A 15,005-nucleotide genomic window follows, 5' to 3' on the forward strand; every position below is an offset into this window, starting at 1 on the left:
CGGGTGCAAACGAGCAAAGCCAGATGCGGCTCTGGGAGTGGCCAGCTGCAGCGAGCGCGGCCGGGGTGAGGGCGATGTGCTGGCGGGCGCGGAGGCTGGTAAGATGGCTGGGCACTGGGCGGACGCCTCACACTCATCACCAGCACGATCGACGTCAATCCGTCAAAGCGCTTCGCACATCAAGGCGGCGCTTTGGCAGCGCCGTGGCTCCTGTTTCTCGCGCAGCCTGCCTCCGCCGTGCAAGGGCCTTCTCCCGCGCCTCTGCGCCCAACTTCCGCCCGTCTAGCGCAGCGGTCAACGGCTGCGGCCAGCCTCCGCGCCAGCTGAGCTGCCATTGTTTGGCTCGCGCCAGCTCACCAGCTTACTGCCCGCCCAAGCCCGCGCCCATCGGGCCGCGCCCCCAAGCACGGCTGGGCTCCCAGGTGCGCACGCGCGCCCAGAGACATCACACCTCGCCTGCACGCTCCCCAATCGTGGCCCCGTCCGCCGCCCGCAACGGCTAGCTCTCCGCGATCCGTCGACATGGAGCCCTCGCATCCCGCACCACACCCACCCACCGCCGCCAATCAACGCCCTTTTTTGCACCCAAAGCTCCGAAGCAACTTCAGGGCCCCAAGTCAGCTGCAGCAACGGCAGCCCGGGTGTCAGGCGCCGCGACAGAGGCGTATAATGGCCGACCTTCGACATCTCCAAAGTCTTTGGAGAGCCGACGCAACGGCCTGGCCCGCGCTCTCAACATTCCCGAGAGAGCTTTCACATGTGTAGAGGCACTCACCTGTCCGTCTATTGGGCGCGCCTGCAGAAGGCGTTGAAGCGCTGCTAGGCGAAAAAGCATCAGCTCATGCACTCTGCACCTTGCTGCAGGACGGCTGCCGTTGTCCGTCCATTTTTGGGACCTCCGACTGGCGATTGGCAGCTTCACTGTGCAGCGGCATTTTTGGCTGCAAGGTAACGTATACGAGCCCTGTCTATGATGCCGTCTCCGCCAAGTTGCCTTTTCGCAGCACCCAAGCTTTGCCATTTGCGTCTTCCCTTCGTGCTGTTCCACAAGCCAGGTCACCCGGAAAATCCGGAGTTATTCGCTATTGCTATCCTCGAGGCGCTAGTCCACGGTGGTTGGTCTTCTTTACCGATGCTGCCAAGAAGCGTGTGCGGGTTGGGAAACCCAAGTGAGTGAAGGAGTCAGCAGTGCAAATTGCTCCGTGCCATTGCTATAGCTACTTTTCGGGACATATCATATGCTTCAATAATATCCGATCATTTGCATAAGTGGCGTTTTAATGAGCATATTGGTGGCATGTATGGTGGGTTTCTTTTTCGAGAGCGCAGATATTTCTTTGATTTTTCTTCAAAACCTGTTCGTGGAATCGTTTTGTACACACGAAACTTTGCAAGACAGCTACTCAGGAGATCTCCGCTCGAAGGCATGGCATCTAAAAGTATCTTCGAAACCGCGTAGCTGATGCTGGAAGCATCTCCACCAATTATGGCCCACAGCTAACCTTGGTAGACTAGCGCTCTCTCAAAGCTATTTCAACCGCAACGGCCTGACTAACGGCCAAGAGCCACATGCAGGACATATTTGCCTTATCTTTGTGTCTAATATTCAACAATGTCGTTATCCTAGTGTTTCTCTATTCACACCTCACAATGGACATACACTCTAGAACTACTAGAGTAAAGCGACTCTCGCATAACAGAAGCCGAAAATACTGGAAACGGCGCAATGCGACAATCCTGGTCTGTAATCTTGCTGGGGTGAGTGTCCCTACCTGACACCTTGCTATTATTCGCGTCAGCGATAGTGGATATAACTAAGATTTCCTAACCTAGAGTTCACCAGACATTTGACATCCTCCTACAATACTATAACCACACAGCCTAGTTCCAGAAAAGCATTAATGTTGAAGACAGTGGCTCTACAGCTGAACCCCCTCGGTCAACGCTTCACCTAGGCTATGAAGCCCTTTACATCCGCGGGAACGATTGAAGTATATGTGTGCAATGTTTGCGTCATTCTGAGATTTGAAGTCATGTCCAAAGATCCGGTTCAACCACTGACTGCGGAAGGTGCAGTGTTTCTCGCGGGAGATGCCAGAGGGGAGCAGAGTCCTTTGAATACTGCTGTGACTTTGAGCCCAAGTCCAGCGAGCTTTGGCGAAGTTCGAACTGTGCATTGGGGTAACGAGACAGCTTTCATCCTATAGACCTTTGCCACAATCACATGCGCCACCTTCATGGGAATCTTCCAGAGAAGCGAGGTGATGAGCTCCATACTCCACAGATTGTACCTCACTATGCCTGTCAGCAGGACCTTCTTCTCAGCTACCACAGCGGGTTGCAGAAAGACTAAGCCCGCAGAAATGTTGCATCCTGCTTACGTATATAGCTAAATCCTATCTTTAGCAGCACATGTACAGTCATGAAGCTTATCTACGTCCGGACATTTGCATCAACTACCCTCGTAGGAGGCCTCAGAAATCTCCTGTTTACGTTTGGACATTTGCTCCAACTGCTCATTTCCCGGTCCATATTGTGTTGGGGCTTGGGTCTCTCTCATTTGCGCAAACTCCGTCACATCCCACGCACGTCAGAGATCTTGCAACAAGAAGGCGAGCAGCCTCTTGGAATTGGAGCAGGTTAATAGGAGGTTTTGCTCTCTACCTGCGTGCACGGTCCGTTGTCCTGGTGGGTTGGCCGAGCTTACGCACCGTAGTGGTCTGGACTCGGCGAGAAGCGCTCTCGCACTTTCTAGCACCAAAGCTGTGGGCAACGTGGCCCGAATCTGTTGCCGTGGCTTTCCTCTTCCAGAAATGGAGGCCATTGCTGGAGATCTAGCCCCCTGATTGCCTTGCATATGCGACGTCTACCCTGCGACTGTGCCTGGCACGGGCAAACCGGAAGATGGCGCAACAAGGGAGCGGGCCACGGGCGGAGGCGGCGTAAGACAAGGAGCGGCAAACGGGGGCGGTGGGGCGCACGCACAGCGGAGGATTTAAGTGTGTGCTGTACCCAAGTGGAGCCGCTGGCCAGAATCAGATGGTCCGGTGCAGAGGGGTGCTGTCGGCGCGGCAGCGATGGGAGCGGCGCAGAGCGAGATATATTGGAGTTTCCAAGCTGGGAATGCCACGGCCTGCACGGCGCGTCATAGCGCTGGCGTCAGCGACGAGGGGGACGGCGCTGCTGCAGAGCCGCGCGAGCTCGGCCGGGCGAGCGAGTGGCCGGCAGGCCATGTTCGTGAGTGCACGATCATTCTATCGTCGCCGGCCTCCAGGCAAGATCGGCGGCCGCCAAACCATCATCGCGAACCGACGCAGCGGCGCTCCACGGCGCCCACGAGTCAGTCTGTGCGGCGCTGATAAGATGCAGGTGCTCTGAGACGCCGCCCGCTGGATGCGGAGAGCTGCTCAGCGGCTTGCAGACGCAGCAGACGGGCTTGGGGCGCGCAAGGGCAGCAGAGACACTCGTGCGCGAGTGGTGGCATTGCGTGCAGGCTGGCGGCGCGGTGAATGACATATCATCAGGCTCTGGCAGCGCGTGTGGGCGATCTTCCTGCCCCTCGCCTCCACATCTTGCACGACCAAGACAGGACTCCCGCCCAGCCGCTGCAACCGCATTCACGCACCTACAAGACCGCACCCTTGCCCTCGTCACTTCCTCCGTAAGCCGCCGGCGAGAGCCACCCCGACCGCCGCCCCTCTCGCACGGCGTCCGGGTGCGCAACGTCATACCAGCTCTGCCTTCATGCGCCCGTCTTTGCCGCTCTTTCGTTCCCAGCGCTGTAGCCCTACCCTACTCGTGCCCTGAGAAACGCCTGCACCTGCATCACCACCCGCCCCCGCCATCGACCCTCCTCAACGAGCCTGCCCCTCTGCTGCGCGCGCCCGCTGCAGTGCTGATTTCAGGCCCCCCGGCCCAGCCCACCAGCGCTGCTGTACGACGCCCGACCAAGTGCGACTGCGCTCCCGGCTGCCTATCGCACGACCAAGTCGCGACGCCGCTTCCTCTACCTCCCCTGCCTGCGACAAGCGTGTATGATTACCCCAACCCCACAATTGCCCCGGCTGAGCTCCGACGTGCTAACACCCACCTTCGACAGCACTCTCGCCTCTGCGCTCTATCGGTAGGCTTCACGCCTGGCCGTGGCCCTGCCACCTGTTGCCAATATGCCCGCCATGAGCTCCGCCTTCGAGGACGAGGACCTCTCGCTGTCCATATCCACCCCCACCGCGCGCCGCAGCTCCAACAACCAGCGACCATCCGATGCCCCGCATGCTCCGCGCCCCCCGGGTCGCTCTGACAGTGCTTCCATAACCAAGGTCAACCAGCGTCTGGGCCAGTACCAGATCGTCAAGACTTTGGGCGAGGGTTCGTTTGGCAAGGTCAAGCTGGCTGTCCACGTTGTCAGCGGACAGAAGGTTGCGCTCAAAATCATCGCGCGCAAGAAGTTGATTACGCGCGACATGGCCGGAAGGATTGAACGAGAGATCCAGTATCTGCAGCTGCTCAGACACCCGCACATCATCAAGCTGTGAGTGCCGATCGCGACCCCATTCTGCCGTCGATGACTTATCCCGGATATAGCTACACCGTCATTACAACTCCGAGCGAGATTATCATGGTGCTCGAGTACGCCGGAATCGAGCTCTTCGACCACATTGTTGCGCACGGCAAAATGAGCGAAGAAAAGGCCCGCAAGTTCTTCCAGCAGATAGTATGCGCCGTCGAGTACTGCCATCGGCACAAAATCGTCCACCGTGATCTCAAGCCTGAGAACCTTCTGCTCGACGAGAATCTTAACGTCAAGATTGCGGATTTTGGTCTCAGCAACATCATGACCGACGGCAATTTCCTAAAGACCAGCTGTGGCAGCCCGAACTATGCGGCGCCCGAGGTTATTTCGGGAAAGCTATACGCTGGCCCCGAGGTCGATGTGTGGAGTTGTGGCGTGATTCTCTATGTTTTGCTCGTGGGCAGGCTGCCCTTCGATGACGACTATATCCCGTCTCTGTTCAAGAAAATCGCCCAAGGCAGCTACACGATCCCGAACTACCTGTCCTCCGGAGCCGTCCGTTTGATCAAGAAAATGCTCGTCGTCAATCCGGTGCACCGCATCACCATTACTGAGATTAGGCAAGACCCGTGGTTCAATAAGGACCTGGCGCCGTACCTGCAGCTGCCCGCCGAGGAGTTCTTTGATACCGGTGTTGATCCCACCAAGGCCATTGACCCGGACAAATTGGGTCCTGCCCGTCCTGCACCTGTGGTTCAGCAACTGCACGAGACGGTAGTCGGAAAGCTTGGGAAGACAATGGGTTACGCAAAAGAAGACGTTCAGGACGCTTTGGCGAGAGATGAACCAAGCGCAATCAAGGATGCGTATCTCATTGTCCGCGAGAATCAAATCATGAAGACAAACCGTAAGTTATTACAATCTCTCGTGCCAGCTTGCTGCCTTTTGTGGCTTTTGACGTTGATCTAATTCGATTTCCGTAGCTCTGCTATCACAGGAAAAGAGCTTGCAACCATTCCTCGCCACATCGCCGCCAAACTACGACCCTAGAGCCATCGGATCACCCATGAATCACCAGCTTGGAGGACCGGTGCCGCAGGGTTCTACAAACACCGAGAGACAGCGACACGGATCGAACGCGAGCAATGCCACGAGCATAAACGAGCACCGCAGCCCCGTTAGTACAATTGCCATTCTTCCGAGTAGCCTTCCCGACTTCCACCGCGCGTACATGAAGGGCCATCCAAAGCCGAATGCCTCCCCAGAGCGCGTCGGGTCGCCCAACCAAATATCCGCGCAAGAGAAGGCTGCTACCGCAAGACGTCTCAAGCCACATGCGCGGTCTCGCGCGGACATGGAGCGGTCCGGGATGCGTCCCGAGGCGATGACTCCTATCAATGAAGTCCAGAAGAAGAAAAACAAGCCGATCAAGTGGCAGTTCGGTATTCGGAGCAGGAACCAGCCGGCCGAGGCGATGCTTGCAATCTACAAGGCATTGCGCGCTATGGGCGCGGACTGGGAAGCCCCAACAATGAGACGGCCCGGTGGTGGGAACAGCAGTAGTGATGAATCTCCCGGTCGTAGCAGATCAGGTTCACCGGATGGCTCCACAGATTCTCTAGCTCAGCGGTTGCAGGAGGGTGGGGTCATAGACTCAAGCTCCGAGCTTGATGTCGCAGATGAGATGGGTGGCGCCAATGGACAAGCGCGAGCCGAAGGTTCTCGTGAACGTGGTCGCGCACGCAAATCCCATGGGCCATGGAACGACTTCGGCTACGGCATCCCAGAGGATCCCTGGGTCATCAACGCACGTTTCCGCAAGGAAGGCATGTTTCCGCCGGGCTTGAATCATCCGTCGTCCACGCATTCATCACGTGTCGATCTCCACGACCATCCCCAGATACGCAGCCGCAGCTCCAGTCTCACTTCACCCTCTATCCATCACGACGAACACTCGCACTCTGGCTCGATTCCTCAGAGCAGCAGCCGGGGAACATCAGCGGCAGCTTCAGTCGCTGGCGAAACTGCCCGCTGGCCTGATGCGGATGATGCATGCTACGTGTATCTCACCATTCAACTGTATAACATTGAACCGGGCTTCTTCCTTGTAGACTTCAAGTGCGCAGGATACGAGCGCCTGGTACCACATATCATCCGGGAGATCCGCCTTCAGAGCAAGGATGGGCAGGAAGAGTGGCGGAAGCTTGCAGATGGCGAGGAGATGCCTGCTGCAGCTAGCGAGGGAGAGAACAGCGAGCCTGTTGAGAAGCCGGAGATAAGGCAACGCCTCGAAGTCATCGGGGCTGGGAGAGCGAGTGAAGAGAAGAGAGCAACCAGCCCGTTTCCCTTCTTGGATGTCGCAAGCAGGCTCATTATCCAGCTTGCGCAGACGAACGACTAGTCACTGGTATGCGCTCGCCGCACACTGGTACCTGTTGTGTATGATTACGGATATTCCGGGCGAAATTGCCGATATAAGAGCATGTTCATCACCGGCAGCATCCTATTAGGCGCTGTGGGTCATCCGCTACGATGGGTTAGATGGCTAGGAAAGACTGGTTCACTTAGGAAAGAATTTGTTATCCCATGACGGAAAGGAAGTGGCAGGAGGGAAGGGATTTTGGGGCTTCTCTGACTTCGTTTATTCTTTACTTCCACCTGGTTTGATACATTGCGTGACTGTATTTCTGTCCTACGGAAAGCTTCACATGTCTTACTGACAATTTGATAAGATTTCATAGCATTGTATGATTAGTTCTTAATTATTTTTGTCTACGCGTAAATCAATTACCCATGTAAGCAGGATGCTACCTTTACACAGGTGATGACTGTTCAACGCGCCGTCGGGGAGCACCTGCCGATAGCGCTCAAGATCAGTGCCGCAAAATCCAAACCAACCACGCAACCGATACACGGTAAATAGGTATGCAGAGTGGGTCAGTAACCCATACTGCCTGGCAACACCGTTTCTCATCTAAAGCCGAAGGCCATACTCTGGATATCCTTGCAGCCGTGGGCCGCGCCCACAATAGCGTTCATTGTAGAAAGCAAGGCTGTGGGCTTGTCAAAGCGTGTCTTAAAGTGGTAAATCCAAACGTAGTGAATAGAGGATTTGAGCCGTTGAGTGGGGTATCATTTTGTACAGACAATACGTATATATCACATTAAATTTTTTGTTTCCCACAATCGCGCCTCCACGCTCGTGGGCCCATCATCCATCCCGCGTAGTTAATTCTCCTCCTCCTTCGCCCTCTCCTGCGCCTCCAGCACCTGCAACCTCTCGACGACCTTCTCCCGCAAGTACGGGCTCAGTCCCAGGAAGCCTTCGTTGGTGCACATGCGGTACGTGCCGCTCTCCTGGTAGTTGCCGTTACCGGCAACGAACTGGCCGCGGCCGTCGACCTCGACGCTGCCGAACATGTCCTCGGGCCAGGCGATGCGGCCGTAGTCGGGCGGGTTGCGCTGGTCGCTGACGTGCACCCAGCCGCCGCGGCCCGCGCCGCCGCTGCCCCCTTGCGCGCTCGCGCCGCCGGCGCCGCCCGTGGACGAGGAGTGGGACGCGGCTTTGCCGACGCTCGCCGGGCCGGATGAGGGACGCGATCTCTTTCCGGCCTGTTTGGCGCTGCTGTTGTGTTGCTGGGACGGGTGGTTCGAGGGAAAGACGACCCCGCCCCCGCCCAGCATGCTGCCCGCTTGCGACGCGTAGGCGGCCGCTTGCGACTGCACGGCCGGGTCGTGCACCGCGTGCGCCGCCAGCACCGACTGCAGGATGCCTTGGAAGGCCGGGTTCTCGCGGAAGCTGTTGGGGGTGGGCGGCACGGCGGATGTGGTGCCGAGCGCGAGGGACCTGACGGGCGGCGTCGTCGGCGTGAGGGTGAGGGTGTGCGTCGAGGTTATTGGATCGGTGTGGACGTACTGTAGAGGGGATGTCGTTAGCTGGAGGACAATGGCTTGGTTTGGGAAAAGCATGTGTAGACTTACAACGTGGGGGTTATTGGGAAGCGTGGAGACAGCTCGGGCGCAGCGCCATGGCTGGGCGAAGGCGCGGGCAATTGGCCGCGAAGAGCGCAACAGAAGCATGCTGGGTGCGGCAATCCGAGATGTGATCCAATTGTTGGGCGGACGAGATTGGGAAAAGGTAGTTTTGCTGGCGAAGGCGAAGCTATGACGCGCTGAAAGCTCTCGACGCACGGCCCAAGCGAGGGAGCTGCACGTCGCCGGCGGAGATCGGGCCCGCCATCCCTCGACTCTCCTCTCCGCTACACCGCGTCGCCCCACGATTGTCACCAGTCGTGTTGCTGTCAGAACCACCGCGACGGCTTCTGGCATGGGCAGACAGCCGTCAGTCGCGAAGCTGGACAGGGCGATGGCCGGGGTCCCACATGGGCTATCGGCGGCTCAACAAATCAGATCAAGTGGGGACCTTCCAAGAACCGCATCGCAGGCACACTCGCCTTTTGCCTCATGGAGTTGGCACAGCTTCTTTCCGACTTCGGAGTTAGCGTCAATCACTTTTTCCACCCGTATCGCCGCCATGTGACACTGCCATCCCTCACTTCCCTCGTCTTTTCTGCCTCGCCTTTTTGACTGTGCTTTCGTCCCGCTTCAGCAGTCCATCATGGCTGGAGACAAAATCCACCCCGGGGATGTCACCCCAGGTTGTGCGGGGCCCGTGGGTAAGCAAGAGGGCTTTCAAGAGGACGTCGAACTTGGTTCGGAACCCGAACGCTATGAAGTGGACCGCATCGAGCGCGTATACGAGTGAGTGTCTGCCTCTCGAGCCACTTTGCCTGGGTGCTGACACTTCTCCACCAGAAAGCTGGACCGTCGCATTTTGCCCGGTAATTAAAGACGCTATCCATCTTTTCAGGAACTGCCCTCACTGACGCTCGAGCGCAGCATTCTGGGTCCTTTACTTCCTCTGTTCCGCCATCCGTTCCAATGTCGGCCTTGCCCAGACGATGAACAGCGACGTCGGCCACGACCTCGCGTCGCAAATGCACTTGACCGCCAAAGAGGTCTCCACTGGCCTGGCGTTGTTCTACGTTTGCTATGTCATTTTCGATCTTCCCTCCAATCTGATCATGTCAAAGCTCAGCCCGCACATTTGGATGAGCAGGATCGTCGTTGGTGTCGGCATCATTGGAGCATGCATGGCTGCTGTCAAGTCCGAGTGGAGCTTTTAGTACGTCTCTCTCAACCAGCGTTGCCCGTGCTCGTCCTAATCCTCTCCAGTCTCTTGCGACTACTGCTTGGAATTGTCATTGCCGGCATGTGGCCGGGAATGTCCTACTACCTCACGCTATTCTACCCGCCCTCTCGGACTGGCAAGCGAATTGGACGCTACTACACGGCTGCCCAGCTCTCTGCCGCCGTTGTTGGCCTCGTTTCTGCCGGATTCCAAGAAATGGACGGTGAGCGCGGCCTGGTTGGCTTTCAATGGATGTTCCTCGTCTACGGCCTCATTACTATCGTCGTCGGCATCTCCTTACTTTGGTGGCTGCCGGACCGGCCACTTCCCCCAGGCGAGGTCAGAGACCGGACCGGCTGGAAGAAGTGGATCCCCGAGAGTAAACCAGCCCTGGAGGGCGAGGATGCCATGTTCCACTACCGGGATCTGAGGAGAGTCTACCACAACAAAGCCTGGACGCTCAATGACCTTTGGCACGTTTTCGTTGACTGGCGTCTTTGGCCGCTGACTATCATGTACTTCGGCGTCGTTGGTGTTGGCATTGGTACTCAGCTTTATGCCAGTGTCATCATCAAGGGCATCAACCCTAGCCTGAGTGGCGTCAATTTGTCGCTATTGACGGCGCCAATCTGGATTGTGAGTTTCCCCGTCTAGTGGCTCTCGCCATCGTGGTGATGCCAGGTTAACCTCGAGCAGGCGGACCTCATCGCCATCCTCCTCGTCACGCCTCTGTCCGATCGATTCCACTACTATCGCGCTCCCTTCTTCGCAGTCGCGGTGCTGATCCAGATTGCCGGGCTTCTCGTCACTACTTTCGCACCCGCCCATCCATACCCGTGGGCCCGTTATGGCGGACTTCTTATGTAAGGCCACCCTCCGCCCCACGCTGCATATCGCCACATGATGCACATCTTTGCTCTCTCCGCGCCCCCGCTCCACCGCTCCGCCCCCTCACAAACTCCTCCCCGCATCCCCGCATCATCACCATCCCCCATCCCTGCTGCACATCACCAAGACCAAAAAATTCCCGCTACCCTGTCCAACGCCCGTTCATGCAGGCACATCCCCCCGCCCCTCCCCCCAACCCACCCAACCCACGAATGAATCAGCACCACTCACGTCGATCCCGGCTAACCCAACCCCACAGGGTCGGCTTCGGCCTCGGCCCGACGGTGCCGCTGACGATGGCGTGGACGAACGAGATCTTCCAGCCGCGCCACGGCGAGGTGGGCGTGGCGGCCGCGTCGGCGCTCGTCTCCGGGCTGGGCAACCTCGGCTCCATCCTCACCACCTACGCCCTCTACACCGGCTGGCCCGCCGACGCCGCCGATCCGCGCCACAAGTACCGCCGCAGCAACCTCGTCATGGTCGGCATCCTGTGCGCCAGCGCGTTGGCCTCGGGCGTCATGTGGGTCGCCGTGCGGCTGAGCAGCGACAGGGAGAGGCGGGAGGGGAGGGGTGGCGTCGTCTCCGTCGTTGGGCGGGAAATGGGACGACAGCCGGGGGAGGGAGCTGTCAATGCTGTTGTTGTGGATGGGGCGGCGAGGAGGGAGGGGAGGCAGAGGGGGTTTCAGAGGATTTTGGGGAAGTGGTGAGGAAGAAGGGGGCTCGACTCACTTCAGGCAGTGCAAGTGGATGTGAAGGAGGGGGGGGGGGGGGGGGGGGGGTAATAAAAAGGGGGGTGGGTGTCTGATGGCGTAGTATGACATGCCAGGGGGAATTGGGAAACGAACGTGTGCATCACTCTCCGTTAATTACAGGGCTGTGGACTACTTGATGAGGCACCACAGAGATGTTTCAGTGACTGATAAATTAATGAAAATCTATCTGACTGAATAGAAAGTAAAAGGACCATGCGGGGAATCTGCCGTAGAACCAACCCATCCTGTAAATTTAAAAATAAACAGTAACGATCGAGGCTCAGCGACCTCAAGGTATCATCATCGTCGTCGTCATCATCATCCTTCCTTCGTCCCTACGCCTCTTCAACACATCAAACCGTCTTCTTATCTTACCCCCTTGCCCACAACCCATTCATTAAAAAACGAGACAACTCATTTCAAGATCCCCTTCTCATCCACCGACGACTCCCCGCCGCCATTGCTCGGAGTATCCACATTCTCAACGTTCCTCGTCCTCACCTTGTCGCCAACATTCGAGATGCCAAAGCCCGCATCGCTGCCATGACCACGGCCAGCAGCAGCGCCGGCGCCAGCCGTGCTGGACCGCCTACGCTCATCGCCGTGCGCGGCAGCCTCCTCGGTGTCGTTGTAGTTGATGAGCAACTCGCCGTTCTTGCCATAGCGGCGGGGCAGTTCGCGCGCCACTTTCACGACGTCGAAGACGGACGTCGTCTTGTGGAAGATGGTGTCCATCTCCTCGAGTGAGCGGTACGCCGTTTCCGGGTAGAAGAAGTAGGTGACGGGGACGATGAAGGCGTTGCTGGAAATCTTCATGTTAGCAGTCGTTTCTTTCGCTGTGGCTTTGGGATGGGTTTGCTGGGAACGGAACTGGGCACTTACATGACGGCAAAAATGATGTAGGTCTGGTAACCGATAGAGGAGAAAGCGACGGGAGTGATCATGACGACCATGAAGTTGAAGGCCCACTTCATCAAAGTCAGTAAATCTTCTACATCGACGACTGTGGAAAGGAGGGTTTAGGCATACGTTGGCACTGGTAGACAGGGCGTTGGCTGGGGCACGAATGCGAAGAGGCACGATTTCGGCAGGATATCTGAGTAGTCGTCAGTAAAGGGTTGTTCTTAGGACAGCTGATAGCAGGACTCACAGCCAAGTCATGCCAAGCCAACCGACAGCGAAGAACGAGTTAAAGACGAATAGGAAGGCGGCTGCCACGATACCAGCGGCGGTATTACGCTCCGCGGCACTCTTGCCCTCATTGATCGAGTTCGCGATTGCGAGAACGACCATGGATAGCGACATACCGACGGCACCGAACAGCATGAGCGAGCGGCGTCCGAACTTCTCGATGATGAACACGGGGACCCAGGAGACCAGGAAGTACTCAGTGCCATTGCAAGCAGCCAGGATACGCGAGATGAACGGGCTGAGGCCCACGTAGTTTTCGTAAATGTTCGCGGCATAATAGGTTATGAGGTTGATACCAGTAATTTGTTGGAACATCTGGTTGACGTAGGCCAGGACGGTACGGTGCAGGTGGCGGTCTCTGCCGCAGGTGAAGAGGTCGGAGAAGCTGCCTTTGGCCATCTCGAGGACGGTGTCCTTGATGGCGAGGAACTCGCTTTGGATGTACTGGTCGTCCTCGTTGGTGTCATTGAGAGCGCAGAGAACTTCCAGGGCCTCCTCTTCGCGGCCCTTGAGGATAAGCCAACGCGGAGACTCGGGAAGGCCGAGGATGAAGACGAGGATGACGAGGGCAAAGAAAATCTGGAAGCCGATTGGGAAGCGCCAGCTGATGGTGCTCGGCTCGAGGTAAGAGAAACCGAAGTCCAGCCAGTAAGAAATGCATATTCCTCCCGTGATTAGAGCGCCCTCAATCATCACCAGTTGGCCACGACGATGACTTTTGCTCGTTTCTGATTGCCACGTCGGTACGGTTGAGGTGTTCAGGCCGTTGCCGATTCCAGTAATGATGCGGCCGACGATGAAGTGGGCTAGGCCAAAGGCAGAGCACTGGAGAGCAGCACCGACAACCATGATTGCGGAGCCTACAAAGATGGTCCATCTTCTTCCCATCATGTTACCGACCCAGATACAAGCCACGGCGCCGCAAAAGCAGCCTGCAGACCCGTCAGTTGCCGCCGTCTTCTCCAAGTGTGTACCGCCTACTCACCAACATTGTAAGATGCTACCGCGATGCCCTGAATGGTTGAAATGTGGTTTTGTTCCGCCGTAGTCGTTCCCGCGTTCACGTCGATCTCGGGGAAGGTCTTGAGGAAGGAGCCGAGCGTGAGCAGTCCTCCCATGACACCTTGGTCGTATCCAAAGAGGCTACGCGAAGTGTCAGTACAGGTTGGCGGAAAGGCAGTGGGCGGCTTACAGGAAATCGAGACCGGCGATGACTCCGACGGCCACATTGAGGCTGGTGCCGCGGAGGCCGTAGAAGCGCGAGCCGGAGACCATGACGAGCGATTGAGCACCAGGCGTTGTTGGGTTGCTCAAAACTTTTTTTTCCTGGGTTGACCAGCAAGCTCTGTGAGCGCTGCCGTTGCCACCTCTCTACCGGAGTGAGATTGGGAGGTGTTAGAAAGGGAGCAGTGAGGAGGGGTGGTAAGGCTCGCAGGCCCGGGAAATCGGGGCATCAGAATGATTTATATTCGGGCAGCAGAGGCGCAGACAACAGAGTCAACACCGGGTTCTGAGCTCTGAGCGGCGTTCGGGCGGGCAGGGAAACAGCCATGGTTGCGCCGCTAAGATGGTGCGGGCGGGCTCCGACGCGGTGACGTCGACGTTCATTGGCAGTCACAGCGGCGCCGGGAGTCCAGGCGGGGGAATGGAGAGTGACGATCGTGGGGGACTGGGGTGCTCCGCCGCAGGGTTCATCGCGCGGTCCGATTGCGCGTAGGTTGGGAGCTGCCCCGGCTTGCCCGCTTTGGCAAATCCGGGGGCCTTTTCCTCCGTCATGATTTCTGTGCTGACATGCCCATCCCGCTCGCGTTCTCCGGTGCGGCTCCACGAACGGCTTGCCTTTCCCCACACGCACCCTCATCCGAGCCGCCGCCCTTCGTGCAGTCCCAGCAAAGAAACGCCCTTCCCGGCCGCCACGCTGATCTGACCTCATCCGCTCGGCACTCATCGCCCGCCCGCCCGACCGCCAGCATCGAGCAAAAGCCAAGCGGATACACAATCGGCCTGTCTGGATGACTCGCGCGGTTTGCGACGCCGGGCTTTGAGCCATGGCCCTGCGAGCAAAAACCGGGAATGTCTGCCGCCGCGTTGACCGCTCTGGCGCCCGCCCGTTGCTGCCCGGAGGTTGCCTAGCGTTGCATCCCAGTTGCTCTGTTGATTATGGACTCCACTGTAATCGTGAGGCCAAGCCCAGTGAGCTGCTCCCCTCCGCTGCAACCCCAGGGGACCCACTTGAGGTATCGTGATGCGGTGCGATGCGATGCGGGCGTGCGGCGTCGGCAATGGCCCGGCACAAAAGCCGCGCTCCTTGCCGACCAGCAGGGAAGCCGCTTTCCCACGTCTCAAACGTCGTCATCGCCCGCGGCCCTCTTGCTGCGGTTGGCCATGGTGTTGAACAAGCATCCACTATAATCACTTCACCAAATCCCTGTTGACGGCTGTGCCTTGCCGTTGCTGTGAGCTGCAGCTG

At 57.9% G+C, this 15,005-nt stretch overlaps 4 protein-coding genes across 4 annotated transcripts; 2 read left to right on the forward strand and 2 right to left on the reverse strand.

Annotated features, from left to right (window-relative positions):
• Nucleotides 1-4,175: 4,175 nt before the first annotated feature.
• On the forward strand, nt 4,176-6,914 carry SNF1 (Protein kinase; the record flags this gene model as incomplete). The annotated part of the gene is made up of 3 exons (XM_066776679.1): nt 4,176-4,531; nt 4,585-5,420; nt 5,497-6,914. The coding sequence occupies 3 exons, from the start codon at nt 4,176-4,178 to the stop codon at nt 6,912-6,914; spliced, it is 2,610 nt and encodes an 869-aa protein (XP_066632521.1).
• An 827-nt stretch (nt 6,915-7,741) lies between these two features.
• SLS55_005230 (uncharacterized protein) lies at nt 7,742-8,593 on the reverse strand (the record flags this gene model as incomplete). The annotated part of the gene is made up of 2 exons (XM_066776680.1): nt 7,742-8,360; nt 8,586-8,593. 2 exons carry the CDS (start codon nt 8,591-8,593, stop codon nt 7,742-7,744), a joined length of 627 nt encoding a protein of 208 aa, XP_066632522.1.
• Nucleotides 8,594-9,131: 538 nt separating this feature from the next.
• On the forward strand, nt 9,132-10,358 carry SLS55_005231 (uncharacterized protein; the record flags this gene model as incomplete). Its single annotated transcript, XM_066776681.1, has 4 exons — nt 9,132-9,274; nt 9,329-9,354; nt 9,413-9,698; nt 9,749-10,358. 4 exons carry the CDS (start codon nt 9,132-9,134, stop codon nt 10,356-10,358), a joined length of 1,065 nt encoding a protein of 354 aa, XP_066632523.1.
• A 1,400-nt stretch (nt 10,359-11,758) lies between these two features.
• On the reverse strand, nt 11,759-13,810 carry SLS55_005232 (uncharacterized protein; the record flags this gene model as incomplete). Its single annotated transcript, XM_066776682.1, has 6 exons — nt 11,759-12,146; nt 12,227-12,312; nt 12,374-12,440; nt 12,495-13,395; nt 13,521-13,678; nt 13,728-13,810. The coding sequence occupies 6 exons, from the start codon at nt 13,808-13,810 to the stop codon at nt 11,759-11,761; spliced, it is 1,683 nt and encodes a 560-aa protein (XP_066632524.1).
• Between the last annotated feature and the right edge of the window lie 1,195 nt (nt 13,811-15,005).

This window comes from Diplodia seriata, assembly GCF_021436955.1.
Source record: "Diplodia seriata strain FDS-637 chromosome Unknown scaffold_5, whole genome shotgun sequence".
Taxonomy (NCBI): domain Eukaryota; kingdom Fungi; phylum Ascomycota; class Dothideomycetes; order Botryosphaeriales; family Botryosphaeriaceae; genus Diplodia; species Diplodia seriata.